The 20,579-nt window shown below is 31.7% G+C and overlaps 2 protein-coding genes across 3 annotated transcripts; one reads left to right on the top strand and one right to left on the bottom strand.

Moving 5' to 3' along the window:
• Positions 1-252: 252 nt before the first annotated feature.
• LOC113873777 (probable LRR receptor-like serine/threonine-protein kinase At1g67720) lies at positions 253-4,583 on the bottom strand. The gene is made up of 8 exons (XM_027512088.1): positions 3,751-4,583; positions 2,606-3,057; positions 2,109-2,244; positions 1,937-2,008; positions 1,786-1,854; positions 1,460-1,531; positions 717-788; positions 253-637 (listed from the first exon to the last, which is right to left on the bottom strand). Exons 1-8 carry the CDS (start codon positions 4,356-4,358, stop codon positions 598-600), a joined length of 1,521 nt encoding a protein of 506 aa, XP_027367889.1. The 5' UTR covers positions 4,359-4,583; the 3' UTR covers positions 253-597.
• A 5,526-nt stretch (positions 4,584-10,109) lies between these two features.
• LOC113873776 (ARM REPEAT PROTEIN INTERACTING WITH ABF2-like) lies at positions 10,110-18,652 on the top strand. Of its 2 annotated transcripts, XR_003505961.1 has the most exons (20): positions 10,110-10,452; positions 10,590-10,747; positions 12,684-12,856; positions 12,938-13,058; positions 13,131-13,205; positions 13,315-13,409; positions 13,708-13,783; positions 14,206-14,313; positions 14,624-14,752; positions 14,845-14,913; positions 15,109-15,168; positions 15,295-15,418; positions 15,525-15,664; positions 15,786-15,849; positions 15,979-16,058; positions 16,391-16,455; positions 16,567-16,684; positions 16,776-16,900; positions 17,753-18,025; positions 18,192-18,650. XR_003505961.1 is itself a non-coding variant. In XM_027512087.1 (19 exons), exons 1-19 carry the CDS (start codon positions 10,206-10,208, stop codon positions 17,844-17,846), a joined length of 2,121 nt encoding a protein of 706 aa, XP_027367888.1. In that variant the 5' UTR covers positions 10,115-10,205; the 3' UTR covers positions 17,847-18,652. The 2 variants fall into 2 exon arrangements, 1 of the variants encoding a protein (XP_027367888.1); XM_027512087.1 differs by having other exon boundaries at positions 10,115-10,452; positions 17,753-18,652.
• The last annotated feature ends 1,927 nt before the right edge of the window (positions 18,653-20,579 follow it).

Consider the following 20,579-nt stretch of genomic DNA (forward strand, 5'->3'; position numbering starts at 1 on the left):
TCTCAAGTATCATCTTTTTTATTTTTCATATTCCTGAACAAACACCTTAAGAAAGACTGTGCCCGTAACCACAAAAATATAAAAGTGATTGAAAAAATGGGCACATAATTTTTACATCCTTTTATATCTCAGGATTTTCAATTACCAGAGGAAGTTATAAATTGATCCACAGTAAACATGAACAGTCGACGCTACATGAGGTATGAAAAACAATAAGATACAATGATTACACTAAAATCAAAAAACGATGCAAATTACAAAGGTATGAAAAATAAACAAAGCAAAAATTTCAATAAAATAATGTTAAACAATGCCTATACAAGGATATGTAAGATACAATTTCAAATAACATTCTAATTGTCAAGGAACTGAAAATCAAACATGAAAGAATATGATCAACCAATCTGAAAGTATACTCCAAGTTAAGAAATCTGTATGTCCTCCCGCAAGAGAAGGCTGAAATGAAGTTTGATCTTCAGTTGAGTTGATGACGAAGAACTTCCACCAAAATCAGAAAAATTTAAGCACAAAAAGAGTAAAAATTTCTTGATAAAAGGAAAATCTTCATCTTTACCAGGAAGGCACTAAGCAAATTCATCAAGGTGCAGGAGGTGATAAGAAATTATTTCCAGAAGTTCTGTTGATGAACATGCACAAGTCAGCAAAACAACAACTGCAAAACGCATGGTGACAAGATGATAGGTGTTCTTATTTACCTGAGATCCAGTCCTGGTTTTCCAATGAGATTTGCTGGAATTTGACCAGTCAAATTGTTGTTTTGCAAAAATCTGCATCAACAAATGGGGGCAATCATCAGGCAACATGAAATAAGAAAGGAAAGTAAGAAAATTGTAATAGAAATGAAGAGCAAATGGCAGATCTTCCCTACGAGGGGATGGCGGATTCAAAGATACATAATTTACAAACGAAAGACATACATGAGCGATAATACAAATGAAAAAGTACATAAAATACAGGGTCAAGTATGAGTTCTACTAATAGTTGGTTTCTCTAATCTACAAACTTGTTTTTTTGTTGTCAGATGGACAAATTTCTTAGATTGATTGGAACCAAAATATGCAACAGCTGATTAATCAAGTCTCATATTTCTTAAATGTACATCTAATCCACTAAGTTTCCTCAGAATACTTATTAATCAGCCCAAAGTCAAAACTCGTTTAGCTATCAACAAATCTTTGTTTTGATTATCTCTAATATGACAAGATAGTAAGCAGATATTACTCATATAACTTACAATGATCATAATGTATCAGTAGTTTTGGGCCACAATCATGTAGAAAAGATAGTTGTGTAAACTCAGTTTTCCATGCATAATTTGCACTATCAGAACTTACATGGGATAAAAGGGGGGTCAGAGGGAAAATTTTAACACATTGAATACCCAAAAAAAAGTAATTTGCTTGTAACGTCTAACATATCCTAATAGGGGAGAACTTACACTTCTCGCAAGCCGCTGATGTTCCCCAGGGATGAGGGAACCTCTCCATTGAATTGATTGTCTTCCAAGTGCCTTAAAATACAACAACAATTTGCAAATACTGAGCTCCATGAATACATTAAAGTTCTCTTAGATTTCAAGCATTTGGATGATGGAAATTGCTATAGAACATGACTACACGAGTTACTTCAGAACAAAAAGAAATATTTCAAAATATCTCTTTCCACTGGATAAAAAAAAGTAGACTAGTTACAGGTACAGCCACTGATGTGATTAGTCATATGCTAAAAAAAACATTATCAGACTTTAAACACACAAAAACTTACAGTGTCTCTAATATCTTTAATGAACTGAGGTTAGGAATCTGTCCTGACAAACTATTATTCCCAAGCCAGCTGCAAGAGGGCTACAGTTAGCTGGTTATAAAATTTCAAATACTAAATTTCATAAACAAATATGTTTTATACTTAAACCTACATGTTGGTCAGAGCAGTCATATTGGCAACAAAAGGTGATAAAGATCCTGAAAGATCCATACTTGTCAAGTTTCTGAAAACAACAGGAAATAAAAAATAAGCTATTCATTACACAGCACAATAGAATTGAAATGACGAAGTATTATGCTTTAACATCTCTAGTCCGAGCTTACAAAGTCACTACACGGATACGGGGTCCTTCAGAGCATGTGATGCCAGTCCATGAATACAGCCGAGGCACACAAGGATCACCATTCCAATCAAGTGGAGGATTTCGGAAGCTCTCCTTTACCTTTTCCAAAGCAATAACTGTGGAGAAAATTCCCCTTTTAAAAACCTTGAATGTTCATGATTAACATACAAGTGCGCTACAACTATGATGGAATGCGTTGTGACTTGAAATAGAGAATCACTAGTCAACCAAGAGTAAATACTATCATTTTGATAATTTATCTTTGACATGTGGGAAGGAAAACATAGCTTGGTTCAAAATGTTGTGTTGACTTGCAGTAGTATTCTATTCCTTGCACTTCTCACTAGAAATGTGTCCAATTTCAGTCACTTAAAATAACTTAATTTCTGGTTGCTCATTAACTTAGTTTTTTGGCCTTAAGATTATTTTAGGAATAACCCAAAGTTAAGCACAGAAACATGAAATCAAAAGATATACCATCTCTAGTCGAAGTTCTTCCTCCAAGTGGCAGCACATCAAAAATTTCTCCAGCATTGATTAAAGGACCCAAAGATGAACTAGCATCGGGAGTCAAAGTTATTGTTGTAGGACCAGAAAGAGGCCACTGGTTGGCAAAGACCACAACACCTGGAGAGATCACATTCAAATTGTGGTAATAAGTTATATCATTTACACTTATGTTAAAAGTTCTTGATCCATCAGAATTTCCAGCAAAGTATAGAGCAATGTAGTATTTGGAGCTCGGAAGAGATGCTGTAGGCCATCTCAGTTCCAATGCTTCCAATTGATCAGATCCTAGATGAGTCTCGAATATTTTCAAAGGTGGAAGATTCCAGAAACCAGAAACAGAAACATTGTCAGTGCTTGCTTTGGTAGAATTACTCTGTCCAAAAGGCTCCCAGATACGATCAAACTGATCATCGGGATATCTGATAAAAAAAAATAAAAAAAAACACATCCAGCATTAGAGTTGAAGGACAAAAAAGGAAGAAGAATGAAATGAATTCTTAGTGTTAAAAAAACTAGGTAAATCCAATATATTATTGGTGACACCATGTATACCCAAATTATAACTTCTTCAAGCACCTTATAAGTTGTAACTTGTAACCTTTGACACTATCATTCCCAAATTTCTCTCTTCTAAGGGTTAGTATATTTTCTCGCTAAATATTGAATGAAAAAAATTCTCTTGCTAAGTACTTGATCTGAATTTCATGGCAAAGCACCCCAAAACAAAAGCAGATGGCAAAAAATGAAAAAAGTAGAAAAATTCCTTGAACTCCACAACGCAACCTAATCATTACTCATACACAACTATTTACACGCCTGCACTTTTTCTTATCTAGACCGTGTATATTAATTAGTATATGCTCAATAGAAGGCAATCATATTGGAGTTAAGAACATGTACATTATAATGGCACTAGCTCTCGAACAGAAACATTTTTCAAATGACAAACTCAAGGTCGAGACTTTGCTTAAACATGTACTTGAAACAAACATGGGGGAGACGAACTTGCACTTTACAGAGGGTAAATTTCAATTAATCATTAATGAAACACAAGACATTAACTGAACACCAATGGTTAATGAAAACTAAAGTGAAAACAAGGTAGCACTGACCGAATGGGTGGTCCAGAGTATCCAAAACTGCTCCTTGAAACCAAGGCAAGACCAAAGCTGGTGAAATCAGTGGTGTTGTAGAGGGAGCCACCAAGAACGAGGAACTCCAGAGCAGATATAAACGGGTCTGAATCCGTATAATTATTCGAGCCGATACAGAAACTCATGATCTTCCCCTGAGCCAAGAAAACCCCTTCGTAGAACGTAGAGTTGCCGCTAGCATAATCCGCGGTGGTATTGACAACGCTCCAGGATGTTCCATCGATGATCTGGTCAAACACCGGCGGCGAAGGGTGATCAGCACCGTTGACCCCTCCATAGAAATAAGTGGTCCGCACGAGGTACTTTGCGCCGCGATACACGGGAATATAGTAGCAGTGCTTCTTGACTTGGCGAGGGAAGGAGCGAAGGGTTTGAAGAGTGGGAAAGAGAACGGGGGAAGTGACGTTTTTGGGTGAGCCCGAAGACACGAAGGCGAAATCGGGAAGCCACGTGCGGCCATCGATTTGGGCCCCCGATTGGGCTCCGCAGTTAATGAGTAAGCCTTTAGGGGGTGTTTGGGAGAGGGAGAAGGGTAAGAAGAATAAGAAGAAGAAGAGAAGAGACATGGTGGTTGGAATGAATGAGTTGAAGTGGTTGTGATTATGGATTGAAGGGGTCTTGGTTGGAGTGGTAGGGAAGAAAAGGGGAACGAAGAAGAAAAGAATAATGAGAGTAACGCGGGAAACAGAGTTTACCGGTCAGACACCACAATGCTCTTGTTTGGTTTCAGTAAACTAATTAATTAGAGTCTTAGTGGGACGGGCGTCGTGTCTCCCTTTGACTTTTTCTGTTTGATTAGGTTCCCAACTTCCGTTTCTAACCATTTTTAAACATTCATTGACACTTTTTTCAGACAATTATAAGATTATTAGCCTTTATTAATTTTAATTTTAACTTTAATTTATAACGTTTTCGTATTTTTTATGTAGTAATTTTTAAATAACTTTAGATACTTAAAATTAATAACAAATTAATGTCGATAAAACTATTTTCTTTTTCAATAAATATCTTTAATTAATAGTTAATGACTTGGCTTTTTTAATCGCTTATTTGAACTTCCATTTTTTTAATAGATTTCTTTGTATGTGTAATCATGCATTGATTGAGTCTTTATCAGCATAAATATGAGACGTGGTTATTTACCAATAAAGTGAAATTTGTTACTATCTTCCATTTGTAACCAATAATTAACATTGCTCAATATTGTTTTCTTAAAAGAATGTGAATGGGACTGCACGCAAGTTGTTAAGATTTTGGCCGGATTTTTAGTCGTTAAGTGTAAACTGTAATTAGTGCGTAGCCTCTGCCATAGACGGCTGTTTTATTTTAAAATAAGTGTATGTACAATTTAATTATTTAATTTAACAATCTAGTGGGTAAGAGTAAAGTGTATTTTAGCATCGAATCTAAAAAGATTCTTAAACTAGAAAGTTACTCATCCACTATTTTTCAATTAAAAATATTATTAAATACGAAGTTAGATAGTTGATTTAAATTTTATAATATTTAATTTTTATTATTAATAAAAAATTGAAATCAAATTCATATTAAATACAGAAAGAACTTTTATTATATAACGATAAAAAATTTAAATATTTCTATTCAATATATTCTTAAATGTATTTTCATTTGAAAAAATAATTTATATTTTACAAATAAAAAAGGATTGGATGTTTTTATCCATGTATTTGACAAGATCAAATATCGTAAAACATTATTTCTTCTGCATGGATTATTACAAATTTAACTTAAGAAAAATGTAATTTTTAATTTAAACTGATAGTAACAGTTTTTATAAAAAAAAATATATTAAATTTTAATAATTTTTAAATAAAAATTTAAATTTAAAAACATTATTTGAATTGTTTAAACTCTTAATTTAATGATGTTGTATGGAGGTAAAGAGAGTGACGGTGGTAGGTTAGTTAACTAATAATTTATATGTGGAATAATTTTAATTTAAGAAAAAATGAATCATTAGATACAAAAATATTTTTTGATATTTTCACAATAAACAAATGTATATTTTATTGAATGTTTTATAAAATAATTATATTTTTTAAAAATATATAACAAATATCATGTAGAATGACTTTAAATATTTTAACGTTCATTCTTATAAAATTCTGTAATTACTAAATAAATAATAAATTTTTATTGATTTTAAGTTGATAAATATATGTATTTGTAATTTAAAATTTATTTTCTAACATAATGGGAGATTTATTAGGATTATGAGTAGGGATGACAATGGGTAGGGTACTACAGTACCCATCCCCATACCTGAGTTTTTAAAAAATACCCGTACTCGGCCTCATATCCGCATGGGTATGAACATTAATCCTCGTACCCGTATTCTCTCGGTACCCGCATACCCGTTTTGTACCAATTACCCGCGCTTGTTTGAGAAAAAAATATTTATAAAGAAAAATATGTTTATATAACTTCACATAAGTAGCATAATAATACAAAAATTCAATATGTAGTTGCCGAACAAGATACAAATATAAATAAAAAAATAAATATTCAAAGATCATAAATGTTAAATGTATTTTAATATAATAATTTTCTAAACTAAAATTCTTAGAAACAATAAGCAAAACTAAACACACAAGTTATTTGTCAGTGATAATCCTATCTTGTGTGAGATTTGATTGTTGGTAATGTCAGAACGACAACGAAATAGATTTGTACAATGGTTGTCCCTTCGTGTGGGATCACTTAGTAACCTCTTGTGACGACATTAACAACTAACTCTAATAAATAACATTTCATAGTTTTATTAAGTTTTAGCGAGACAGACATTGAGAATGATAATAGAGTTAGAGTAGAGAAGTTTAATACTAACAACAGAAAGTTGATACATAAAATATTTTTTTAAACTTTTGAATTTGAAATTGTAAGAAAAATAATAGATTTAATTAAAATAATACAATATAATTAATATATATATATATATATATATATATTAATACTGGTATTTTTTAACTCATATACTATACGAAAATATTTTATCATAAATATAAATTTTTGAAAAATTATTTTAGTGAATAAAATATTTATAATGTATATAAATTAAAAAAAAAAGAATTTGAATAAAAGATAAATAGTTACAATAAAATTTTATAATAAAGAAATATACGTGTATATTAAAAAAATTATACTTTTTTATCTTAAAAAAATTAACAAATAAAAATTAATAATAATTTTTTATATTTATATCTTTTCAAAAACTTATTTGAATGTGAATAAATAGTAAGAATAATATTATTTAGATTCAATAGATTATAGTTGTGCTTGTAATACATATGTTACATAAAAAAATATTATTTTAAATTAAAATATAAAAATAAAATTTAAATATTATTAATAAATAATAAGTTTACAGTAATAGTAGGTGATTGTAAAATTTATAAAATATTTATAATATATTTATTATTCATCATTCACTTTATGATTTAAACATCAATATGATTTTATTAACAAAAATATTTGTGTAAAAAATATTTTATGTGTGTCATATATAAATAATATTTTAAAAAAAGTCAATCTTATATTAACTATGTAATAATTAAATTGTGTTAGCCTAATTAAATGATATAAAATAGTAAATAAATTTTTCTATTAAAAGTATAAACTAAAATAAATTTTTTGGTTTACTTTATTATTAAATATATTTTTATATTAATCTTATATAACTTCACATAAGTAATATAATAATACAAAAATTCAATGCATAATTGTAGAATAAAGTTTAAGCATATATATATATATATATATATATATATATATATATATATATATATATATATATATATATATGCGGGTATGGGGCGGGGTGGGTACTTAGATACCCATACTCGCACCCATCTCCATTAAAATTTGCAGATTTTTACCCACACTCATACCCGTACCCGTATAGTGGGTAAATACCCTACCCATTGTGGGTAAATTTTGCGGGTGCCCATCGGGTACTTTATCCATTGCCATCCCTAATTATGAGTAAATTTAAATCTGTATAAGTAATTTTTTAGGGTAAAATTATAAAAAAATAGAATTGTTTGTAATAACCAGTCTCATATTTAAAATAAAAACCAAGTGAAGAATAAGTTGATAATTTTTAATAATAATAACAAGTTTCATATATAATTTTTCTCTTTTATTTTGTTCTTTATCCATACAGAATAATAAAAAACAAAACGTCGATGTAATTTTTTAAAACATTTTAATGCTGTTTGATTACAAGTAGTTTTTTTTTCTTTATTAAATACATTGCATCTTTCTTTCTGGCTCGTTAACAATTGGTCGAAAATGATTGGTAGGTTTGATGTCTGGTTAAGAGTTTGCCCATTTCAACTCGCTCTTTAGCAATTTCACCAAAATCATTGGTAGGTTTGACGTCTGGTTAATAGCTTCGACATTTCAACAGACTAAGTTTTCTGAATTCGGGACCCCAATGTTTTACACACACAAAAGCAACATACTTTTGGTAACGTAGATCTTTATAAAAAAAAGATAGTATAAAAATAATATTTTCTTTATAAATTATAAATAATTTATACTTTCATATTTTTTAAATAGTTTTTATTTATTTTTTATAATAACAAAATTTGGTGAATCTTTGAATATTTTTATAGTATTGTGTATCTCCTCAATAGTGATAATGAAAAATATTTAGTGTATTTAAATAGAGAAATAAAAATAATGTGATAATATTACGACTATTCATGATTAAGATAATGGGCTTATACAAAATATATTCAATTAAAATAACACTAACTCTTATAATAAATAGTATAAGTAAAAATTAATACATGGAACAATTAAGAATTTCTGTTGTTGGTGACAAAGATATTCTTCTATTATTAAGAAATGATGGACGTTCGTTGTTTTGTACCTTTAGATGTTGATGTGTGTTGTGTTAGTATTTAGTAATAACGTTAAAAATTATGCTGAAAGTGGCATTATAGTGAATGATCGCATAGCACCAATAGAAAGATAAAATATATAAAGCTATACATTTTTTGGCCGGTTTGCTTTGAGATTTTTTTATTTTTATTTTTTAACTGTCTACTATTTTGAGATTTCGATATTTATTATTGAATGTAGTTATATTTATTTTAGAGGTAACGTAGTACATAAATATTATTAAATTAAAATATGAAATAAAAAAATGTATTACTACTTATAAAATTAACATTTTTTATAAATTTAAAAATATTATGATTATTAATATTAAATATTTCATCATAGAATTGGTATTGTGTGTATTATCAGATTCAACGTTATATTTACTTAGTCACTATTGTGTGCATTATTGCATCCGATAACTAGGCGTAGAATTGGCATTGTGGTTAGCAAATGGAAGTGTTACTGCCTTCTGCATGTTTAGCTTTAGCATCATCTGGTTCGTGTTCGGATTAACGAGCTTCCTAACAAGCCCAAGCCCATGCTGGTATACCCATGGGTAAATCAACGACGACATTTACGAGCTAATAACCTTAATTGTGTTAACTTACTATACTTTGCTTAATTAAAAAAATACTCTCGGCATGTCAAAATGTTTTTTTATTAATGATTATAAACATCATATTTTTTTCACTTTAAATATTTATATGACTATTTATTTATTTATTAAAGAAAAAAATTACATATATCAAATAATCTAATGATTTTATTGAAGTTTATTTTAATTTTTTGAATATTTTTATCACATTTTCTAACATAAATCAAACAATATATAATAAAAATTATAATTTAGCTATTTTTTATTAAAAATAATAAATATTACATATTTTTAGTAAAAAAAAATATCTTTTCTTAACACGTTAAAAAATTAATTTACTGTTGATTAATTTTTATTATGTGCCATTGATATATATTAATGTTTTGATATTTTAATAAAAAATTATTAATATAAGAATAATAACTAATATTATCGTAAAATTTATTTAAATATATTAATTTTTAAAAAAATTAATAAATAGAAACATAGACAGATCTTTAAAATTATTAATATAAATAAAAATTTGACACAAAAATCACTAACCAAATGGAACTTCACTCTAGGAGTAATATTTAATATGAAAAATGTCTAACCAAAATTTTTGTTCTAAAAAACAAAATAGGGGGCGCGAAACTGTGTAGTGTTATCACTGCGCCTTCGCCACAATTCAGAACTGTGAATGATGTGGCCGGTTCAAAGCCCGACACGTCGCTCCTCAAAGTGAGTGTGCGTGTAGTTATTTTCTTTATCATGGTTTACATTTACACTGAAACTCCCAAAATACCCCTTCCATCTGTCACCCATTCAAATCTCAAATTCCATCTCCTACCACTCTTCTTCTCCTTCTCTCTCTTTTCTGTTAACCAGAGCAACCACACTGTGAAGAACCTTCCTCTTCTTCTCGTTCATGGAGCTTCAGAGGCGCCAAGATCAGAGCCTCTCACAGAGGAAGGGGCAGAAGCGGAAGCTGGACGAGGAACTACACGAGGAGCGGCAGATCTTGGCTGCGCCGCCAACCGCCGGCGAGCGTGAGGCGCTTCTCGCCGACGTCGCCGAACAGGTGAGCGTCCTCGAGTCTACTTACACGTGGAACGAAGCCGATCGAGCAGCGGCCAAGCGCGCCACTCACGCGCTCGCCGATCTAGCGAAGAATGGTAAATCGATGCCTCCGATCTCGCCGCGTGTTGCTGCGTTCGTTTGGATTGCGGTCGCGGTGTGGTGTTTCTTCTTATGTGTTTCTGTCTGTCGGTTGCATGTGCGTCTATGAACCGATTGGTGGTTGTGTTTGCAGAGGAAGTGGTGAACGTGATTGTTGAAGGAGGCGCGGTTCCGGCTTTGGTTAAGCATCTTCAGGCGCCGCCTCTGAGTGATCGTGTTCAGAAGCCATTGCCGTTTGAGCATGAGGTTGAGAAAGGGAGCGCTTTCGCTCTAGGACTTCTTGCCGTCAAGGTAATTTGATTTTCCTGTAACTGTTATTTTGGAATTAATTCATATTTAGTTGTTTATACCCCGTACTTTGTCTCACACTCTATTTTTTTTTAAATCTTTTATACGTTCCTTAGCGTTCTGTAAGTTCTGAAGTATAAATGAGTTTACGGTTGTAGTTTGAATCCAAGTATTTGTGATGTATTGGTGGAAGGTTTATTTATGTCAAATTCGCCTGGTGAGCGTTATTTACGTAATTATGCATTTTAATTTAAAATATTATTCCATTCTTTATTTGTTATCGGTGTATTTTGACTAAATGGTGCGAGTTATTTAATAATAGTGAAGGGAGGCTTTGAAGATCATGCCCGAGGATTTAATTTGTAGATCCCTCTGCTAAATGCTGTGTTATGTCGAATTTTGGGCGTGAATTTAAAGGAGTTATTCTGTGAATTCAGAGTAATGTATGTGTTTCAAGGTGGAGAATGGAAGTGTTGGTTCATACCATCATCCAGTGTCAGTTTCAGTTCTGTTCTGTTTTGACAGCTCCGTTGCTTCCTGCTATCCCATTCCAAATATGGGGATCAATTAAAACAGAGAGAAGAGAAGATCTGAGGATTTGAGGTGAAATATGAGGGTTTAGAATTGATTGAGAATATACAAATATTTTTAATGAAAATAGTGCATATTGTTTGCCCTCGTTTATCAATTCCAATTGAATCAAGCACCTGCTGGTTGCTAATAATAATTTATGGATGAGATTGAGAGTTTGTCTGAATGCATTCTTTTTGTCTCAAAGCTGGATGAGGCATGTAGTCTTCCTTAACTTTACCCTTTTCTATAGTTTTGATGGTAGTCATCACTGGTGGAACTGACTCAAGATTTTGAGAGGGAAAAAATTATAGGTCTAGGGGGATAAGTTAGGGAAAAAAAAATGATGGGACAATTCTTAAAAAAGATGACAGTTATTAGTTATATAGTCCAAATTCCAAACCGCCTTGGCAACTTAATCTCAGGGAACCCCTCTCCTCTCTTCTTCTCTTCATGTATGCATGTGGGCTGCCTGCCCTCTACCAAATAGACGAACAGGAACAAGCTGAAGAGAGGCGCGAGAGGAGTTATACTCCATGCACCTCCCCTCTTCCACAATTAGGTTGAAGACCAGGGACAGGAAACCCCAATGGAAACCTTTCACTGTGCCACACAATTCTTTTGCGAAGCACTCTCTGAGACGCACTCCTAATGGAGTATGCTATTTTACAATATTACTTCTAGCAAGATTAAAATACCATGGATGTTGTAAATGAGTATTTGATGAAAATAACTTGTTTAAAATTTTAAATGATCTCAAATTGAGTCAAATCTTAATATAACAAATGAAGAGTAGAAGTAAAAAGGAGACATCCTTTAGCATTCAACCTAATGCAAAACCCCACTTGATTGAATACAGGATCAGTTGGGGGATGGTGAATTCTTTTGAAATGCTTACTTATAGTTATAGTACATATGTATGTGTATATATATAAATTTTTTTTTTTTTGGGGGGGGGGGTGCTGTCTTCCTTGGTCCTGATGAAGATCCAGCATTGGAAACCAGTCTGCTCTACAAGGTCCCCCATTTTGGTTTGGAATTATGGGGAGTGAGTTAACTACTTTTGATTTCTCGGTACTAAACACGAATTAATGTATCCTGTTGTGTCAATTGCAGGATTAATTTTAGTCTTGGTTATGGGAAGTGAATAGAGTAGCATAGCTCATTTCCTTCTTTGTAATTTACATGCCAACACGTGCCACACTTTTGACCGGACTTTATATTGTGTATATATGGCGGATATCATATAATTGTCATGTAACTTTTAAACTTAGTTGTATTTTCCTTCTTTTCTTTCTAACAAATTTCTTTATCTGTTAAATAAAGTATAAATTCTAAACTACAATTTTATTTGAAATGCTTTCTACAGCCAGAACATCAACAACTCATTGTTGACAGTGGTGCCTTAACACATCTTGTTGAACTTTTAAAGAGACATAAGAATGGCTTAACTTCTCGTGCCATTAATAGTCTCATTCGTAGGGCTGCAGATGCTATTACTAATCTTGCTCATGAGAACAGCAGCATTAAAACTCGTGTCAGGTTTTTGCTTCTTCAAGGCCCACCATACATTAAAACTTAGTTTGAATCTTGCTTTTAATATTATCTAGGCTTAATATGTAGGATGGAAGGTGGCATTCCACCACTTGTTCATTTGCTTGAATTTGCTGATGCAAAGGTGCAAAGAGCAGCTGCTGGTGCACTGCGGACCCTGGCTTTTAAAAATGATGAAAATAAAAATCAGGTAAGTGGTTGTTGCTGAAAGTTGGGGTTTGAATATGATTCAAGTAACTCACACAATGTCATGACTTGCCAGATTGTTGAATGCAATGCTCTTCCAACTTTGATTTTAATGTTACGTTCTGAAGATGCTGCTATTCATTATGAAGCGGTATGTCTAGTGAACCTTTAATTAAAAATGCAAGGTTTTACCATATTATTGAGCTCTGTCTTTGCATGTCTCTTACTTGGCATATGCAATGAATTGGATTGTATTACAGGTTGGTGTGATTGGAAATCTAGTCCATTCTTCACCTAATATAAAGAAGGAGGTTCTTCTTGCTGGAGCTTTACAACCAGTTATTGGATTACTTAGGTATATTCTCAATTTTGGACCCTGATAAACTTCAATTCCTTTCCACCCTGTTAAGATGTTCTGCATTTATTAAAAATATGTCTAGAATACTCCTTATAGGACTTGGATGATTCTCTTTTCTTGAGCTAACTTTTGAGAGTGAGTTAAATTCAAGTCTGTTTCCAAAACACACCTATCCTGGATTTGAATTGTTATTATTATATGTCCATTTTATTTTCCTGGAAGTAATAATCTATAAGATATATTCCACAAAAGGTATCTTTGAATTAATGTATTCTAATAATGTTTTATTTAACAGTTCCTGCTGCTCTGAAAGCCAGAGGGAAGCAGCCTTGTTACTTGGACAATTTGCAGCAACTGATTCAGACTGCAAGGTAAAGCATAAGCTTCAGGCTGGAAAGGACAACAACGAATTTTTAATTGGGAGCTATTGTTTACTTCATTTTATTGCATATATTTGACTTGGACTGGAAGGGGAATGAAGGAGGGGAGGGGGGTTGCCAGGGAAGAAATCCATGTCCACTTTTATGATTGTTGCTTGAATAATGAAGAAGTGTGGAAAGGACAAGTGGACAGCAATCAACAACTGAACTTTAGTTGGGAATGATTGTTTCATGACATATCCATGTCCAAGTTTGATTGTTTTGTATTATTTATTTCTTGCCAAATAAAGATTCTGATTTTCATAGAGTACTGGATATTATAGGACTATAGGTGCTGATCTTGTGATTATGTATTTTATATTCTGTTTTGTTGCCCTTAGTTCTTACCATCTTTTCTGCTTGGTCTTTTTAAGGTTCACATTGTACAGAGAGGTGCTGTCCAACCTTTGATAGAGATGCTTCAGTCTCCTGATGTTCAACTCAGAGAAATGTCTGCCTTTGCATTAGGGAGATTGGCCCAGGTTATATCTACTTTTCTGTGTTGTGTTTGTAGTTCACTTGCATTAGTTAGGAATCTAAAATTGTCATTATATTCATGTAAATAAGTTAGTATTTTCATTCTTTATATGATAGTTTTTGGATCTGTAATGCATTTGATTCATTTCCATCTTTGTGCCTTATATTTATTAGGCTTATTACTGATGGAAGTCCGCTTAGAAATATATTGCAGTTCTTAATATACAAGTGCTATGCACTATTTCCATTTACAGGTTGTTTTTTACGTTCTTTTTAACATCATATCCATTTCTTTTGGCCATATCTCAATTTCAGGACTCTCATAACCAGGCTGGTATTGCACACAATGGTGGCTTAGTTCCATTACTCAAGCTTCTTGACTCAAAAAATGGATCTTTGCAACATAATGCTGCTTTTGCTCTTTATGGCCTTGCAGATAATGAGGTATGATCTTGTCTTAATTGCTTAAAAAAATTGTTACTTTGAGACTAAGTTAATTATTCTCTGTTTTTTGGTTATTTATTTTTGTCCCATAGGATAATGTGTCCGATTTCATCAGGGTAGGTGGAGTTCAGAAACTGCAGGATGGAGAATTTATTGTTCAAGTAAGTTTTGTTTTTAATACCTACTTTAGCTTTGATTTCAGAGTTTTTTCCTTTTAACCTTGGATGCTATATTGAAGGGAATTAAAATACTTATGGTTACATGTGAATATTTATAAATTTAAGAACTGAAGGAAAATATATTCTTCTTGGACCTATACTGACCAGTGACCAATATGAAATTGGTTTTTATTGCAGGCAACAAAAGATTGTGTTGCCAAGACATTGAAAAGATTAGAGGAGAAGATTCACGGCCGTGTAAGATGTCATATTCATGTTTCTTTCTGCATTTTGTTGTAATTGCATGGGAAACGATGGGAGTGCTACTGACAGTACTATATTGATTATCAGTTCTATATGCTCATGTTAATTTTGCTTTTGTAGGTGCTGAATCATCTGTTATATCTTATGCGAGTTTCCGAAAAGGGTGTTCAAAGACGAGTTGCATTAGCTCTTGCGCATCTTTGTTCTGCAGATGATCAGAGAAATTTTTTTATTGATCACTATGGTATGCATCTTCTTAGTAAAATATTTTTCATGAGTTTGATTCATCTTGTTTTATGAACTCCCTTTTGTGCTTGCTCTATTTTGAAGTTGATCATCTGTCCATGCAGGTCTTGACTTGCTCATTGGACTTCTTGGCTCGTCTGGTTCTAAGCAGCAACTTGATGGTGCTGTAGCTTTATGCAAGTTGGCCAATAAAGCCTTGACCCTGTCTCCTGTGGATGCTGCTCCTCCTTCTCCAACACCACAGGTAGGCCTAAATCTAATTGGCTTGTCAATGGTTTTCACATTTTCACTGCCTAGACTTTAATTATAAAGGAAAGTATATTTAGGAGATGGTCCTGTATATTCACAGACGATTTTTCTTGCAGGTTTATTTAGGAGAGCAGTATGTAAACAATGCTACATTATCTGACGTTACATTTTTGGTCGAAGGTTGATGCACTTTGTCCACATTGTTTCATTCTTCAAACTGTCGCTTGAAAACTACCTTCCCTGAATTGCGGCATCGTAGCTTCAGTGGGTATTGGTAATTAACTGAGCTATCTTTGTTCATTGTTGCAGGTAAACGATTTTATGCACATAGAATTTGTCTACTTGCATCATCAGATGCGTTTCGGGCAATGTTTGATGGTGGTTATAGGGTGAGTTTACATTGAGATCCACCAATGAATCATCTTTCCCCTTCCTTCCCATCCCCAAAGCCCCTCAAATAAAAAAGTATACCACAATAAGCAATTTTTCTAATTTCTTTATATTATTACAAAATAAAAATGGCTAGAAAAAGAAAAACTCCATTATTGACCCACTTGGTTTCATGAAGTATTATTTATCACTCATGGTTTTGGCTTTTGATTTGGAGGGTGAATTTAAATCTTAAGTATATAACAACCAAGACTTGTGTTCTAATATTAATTTGAAGCTGAGAGTGATTGTTTATGTCAGTGATGTAAAAATCTGTTCTATTGCATGGCAGGAGAAGGATGCAAGGGACATTGAGATTCCAAATATTAGATGGGAAGTTTTTGAGTTGATGATGAGGTCTAATAAATTCTGCAGTGATGGCTCGTGCTTTATAAAAGTTGTTTTGTGAAAACTTGTAATAATTTGTGTACAACCTAATACTTAATTGTTTATTTGATCTTTATCCAGATTTATATATTGTGGATCAGTTGATGTCACTCTGGATATTGCTCAGGATCTTCTTCGAGCAGCTGATCAATATCTTTTAGAAGGACTTAAGAGACTTTGTGAGTACACAATTGCACAGGTGAGTTGGGGAAAAAATGTTGTGTCTGTGTTCCTGTACTAAATATTAGACTGGGAAGCGGGCTCCTCACAACCCCCTGGTTTTGTTGCAGGATATATCCCTTGAGAACGTGTCAAGTATGTATGAACTTTCAGAAGCCTTCAATGCTATATCATTGAGGCATGCGTGCATTCTTTTTATCTTGGAGCAATTTGATAAATTGAGTGCAAGACCTGGGTATTGATCTATACCTTTAATCATGTGATTTCTTTTTGTGGGATGGTTATAATAAACTTGGTCATCTGGTTTAATAGTGCTGTGTGTTTGTTTGGTGAAACATGTTATTGACTTAAAAGGAATTCAGATATTGAAACTTGAACATCTGTCATGGGTTGTCAATAAAAAAATATACAGCCTTGCTAATTCTTCAGAATCTTGTCTAATTTGTGAGTGATTAGATTATTTATTGTTGGAAGAGGGGGTAGTGGGGTCCAGTGATATCTGGGATGTGGATGAGTATCAATGGTTCACAAAATACAAAAGTTTTGGGTTCCTTTATTTGAAACTTGTTAATATTGAACAGTGTAGTGAATTTGTTTCCAATGTTACCCTTCTCATTTTAGTTAAAGTACTTTTTTCTTTAAAGATTAAGCAGCAACCAGCAATGATAGTTTCACGTGGTTTTTTTTTTTTTAATTGTACAGTGCTCATATTAGATGTAAAGGGTTTGATATTTGTATTATATCGAGAACCATGAAATGATTTTATTTATTTATTGAATTTAATGAGGAGAGGTATGTTGTGGCTTGTGTTCAATATATAGTTGGGTACTTGGCTGTTTAGCTCTTTTTGCATATTATGTTTTTAGTTCTGCTTGCTTTCGACAAAAATGGACAGGGATATTAAACTTCATGGTAGATAGGTTGTGTGAGTCGAAACCAACCTTTGGTTTGAAATACTGTGATGGATAATTTAGTTGTTGTCATGCTTAAATTGAATATGATGATTGAAATTCTCATTTATCATGTCATCGTTTCTCTGTATAATTCGACACCCCTTTATATTTTTGTGTGTACCAACTGTTTGCAGGCACTCACTTCTGATTCAGCGCATAACACCAGAGATCCGCAATTATTTTGTTAAAGCTCTTACAAAGGCCAACTTTCATAACAACCGACTGTAGTTTGCGGTCATTCTATTCTTGACCTCTAACCGATTGTGCTGTACAGAACAGAATATTGTAGATGTTATTCCTTTTGTTGAACCAGGAAGGGGTCTCCTGTATGGTATACACTAACAGCTTGGCTAAAAGAAATATCTGACACCTGAGTCATGCATCTTCTTCTTTGTTTTTCAAATGAGGTGTAAGCCCCTTTCTGTCTTTAGCGTCATTATCATAGAATAGCAATTATGACCTTCACGAACATTGTTTTTTCCTCATTCAAGTGATGGTTATATGACATGATAGTTCTTTTCTCGGATGATTCTACATTCGGGGAATTACAGTGGTTGAGTTTTATTATTGTAGGTGTAAATATTGCTTCCCCAATGTATATATGACAGTTTTCCGCAAGAAAATTGTGAGGCTGGAGTAACTTATGCCTGGCCATTAAAAACCTGTCATCCGACAAGGAAATGTGTTGTAAATTGCTGTTGCAAATAATTTAAATACTCGCATATCCCAAGCATGCTGGTGAAACTGCTGAAAATTTCAATATTTATGTATGCATGCAATCCAGCAAAAGTAGTTCTTGGTTTGTGATGAAAAGAAATAATTCATTAATGGCAGAAACAGTATATCTTAGTTATATGTACAGTTAGCTTGATCTAATTATGGTAGCTATTCAGTGATTAAACTGCGAATCATGACTTCTTGCTAAACTATACAAGCACGTGCATAAACATCTACGCAGGACAAAGGCCAACAGAGACTGCTAAGTGGTTGCATGCTCAAAACATGATAAGTTCTCTAATACCTTGCTTCTGGAGATGTATTAACCAAGCTCAATTTATGGAGTAAAATAGATTGGGACTTCATTGGGTTTTAAATTTAACAAATAAATAAAAGTGTTGGGAAAATATTTTTAACATATTTTTATTTAATAATTAAAATTTATTTGAACTATAAAACATAAGAGATTTATTAAATTAAAATTAAGATGAACGCGTATTTTTAAAAAAATAAAATTTTAATATATTTCAGCCGAATAATAGTGAGTGATCAAAGTTTTTCTCAATAATTAATAACTGAATCATCTAACTTTTTAGAATCATTGTTTTTATATCTTAAATAATCTATAATTATTATTTGTCATCTTTTATATATTTATATATTATGTTATATAATATAATCTTATGTAAATATAGATAGTGTCATGTCAATGTTCTTTTCTGAAGGAATTTTATTTTATTTTTATAATTTTTTGGAAATCATGATTCTAACATTTTGACGAATTAATCAAAATAAGTATTATCTTTAAATCAAGTTACATTACTATGTTTTAATAAATGTTAATTATTATTACAAATCAATTGTAATGAAAAAAAATATTTTGATTTATAATCTGGCAAAAATTTTACAATGAATAAGTCAAATATAAAATTAAGCTTATATATAATTGATTAAGTACTTGATGTATTTTATAAAATAAGATAATTATATTTTTTTGTCAATATCAAGTATGCATCAACTTAGTATTTATACTAACATATTATACGTTAACAATAACTAGAATAATTAAGGTATTAATATAAGAGTTTAATTTTAAAACATAATTATATAATTATTAGTTAAAAATATTACTAAAAATGTGAAAAAAGTAATAGTTTTTTAAAAATTAAAAATTAAATTAAAATCCATAAAATTTAAGTATATACTCATCTAATAAAATGGTTATTCAAGTAATTATTAATTAAACAATAAATTTATTAGTCATAAAATGCACATAATTTAATTTCAAGCAAGCTTTTAATCATTGTAGATAAAATAAACATGCATGTTTATGAATTAAAAACAATATTATATATTTTGATTAAATTTACGGTTAATGGTTTTTTTAATATTTTAAAAATTAATATATATATATATATTACATAACATACCATTAACTCATATATTTAATATAATATTAACTATAATTATTTATAAAAGGAGGCATTAAAGTGACTCTTAATTTTAGGATATTTTTAGGGTGGAAAGGTTAACTCTCAATAGATTTTGTCAGTTGCTGTCAATATAACACTTATACGCAGATATATGTTCTGATGTTCATAACAACAAATGAATATTCGAAATTCAAGTTTTAAACAATGTCAGAAATAGTAAAGTTAGTTAGATTAAACTAATTCTGTTATGATGAGATCATTTGCTTAGATGTTCATAACAACAAATGAATCATTCGAAATTCAAGTTTTAAACAATGTCAAAGATAGTAAAGTTAGTTAGATTAAACTAATTCTTTTATGATGAGATCATTTGCTTAGATGTGATTAGTTACTTTAGCTGTCATTAGTTATGATAAGATAGAGGTCTATTAGACTCATTCTGTTACTCATTCTATTACTTTGCCTGTATAAGGCCCTTAAATTATTCTTCGTATTTTATGCTTATTACAATAATTGAATATAGTTTTCAGCATCAATTCCCTTTTCTTTGTTTATGCTTATCGTTAACATGGTATCAAAGCACAGATCCATCAGACATGTCTTTCGCTACACAAACATCGTTTAAACTGTAAACTTTTCATAATCCAATTGCAATCAAATTAGACGATGAAAATCTTTTGGTGTGGTAGCAACAAGTCCTTGCAAGTATTCGTGAATTAAAGCCTGAGAAGTTCATCACTAATAAGAATACTCCGGAAAAATTTGTGACAAAGGAGGATGCGACGAGCAAAACCATAAGTCAAGATTACGA

This window comes from Abrus precatorius, unplaced genomic scaffold (assembly GCF_003935025.1).
Source record: "Abrus precatorius isolate BTA unplaced genomic scaffold, Abrus_2018 Scaffold7, whole genome shotgun sequence".
Lineage (NCBI taxonomy): Eukaryota > Viridiplantae > Streptophyta > Magnoliopsida > Fabales > Fabaceae > Abrus > Abrus precatorius.

What these genes read in the sequence shown, in the direction of transcription:
- LOC113873776 (XM_027512087.1), top strand. Translation starts at nt 10,206, where the DNA reads ATGGAGCTTCAGAGGCGCCAAGATCAGAGCCTCTCACAGAGGAAGGGG. An exon ending in CGTTACATTTTTGGTCGAAG is followed by an intron (nt 15,850 to 15,978) that starts GTTGATGCACTT and finishes TCATTGTTGCAG; the next exon opens with GTAAACGATTTTATGCACAT. An exon ending in GTGAGTACACAATTGCACAG is followed by an intron (nt 16,685 to 16,775) that starts GTGAGTTGGGGA and finishes GTTTTGTTGCAG; the next exon opens with GATATATCCCTTGAGAACGT.
- LOC113873777 (XM_027512088.1), bottom strand. Translation starts at nt 4,358, where the DNA reads ATGTCTCTTCTCTTCTTCTTCTTATTCTTCTTACCCTTCTCCCTCTCC. An exon ending in CGTATCCGTGTAGTGACTTT is followed by an intron (nt 2,009 to 2,108) that starts GTAAGCTCGGAC and finishes TGTTGTTTTCAG; the next exon opens with AAACTTGACAAGTATGGATC. An exon ending in ATGACTGCTCTGACCAACAT is followed by an intron (nt 1,855 to 1,936) that starts GTAGGTTTAAGT and finishes GCCCTCTTGCAG; the next exon opens with CTGGCTTGGGAATAATAGTT.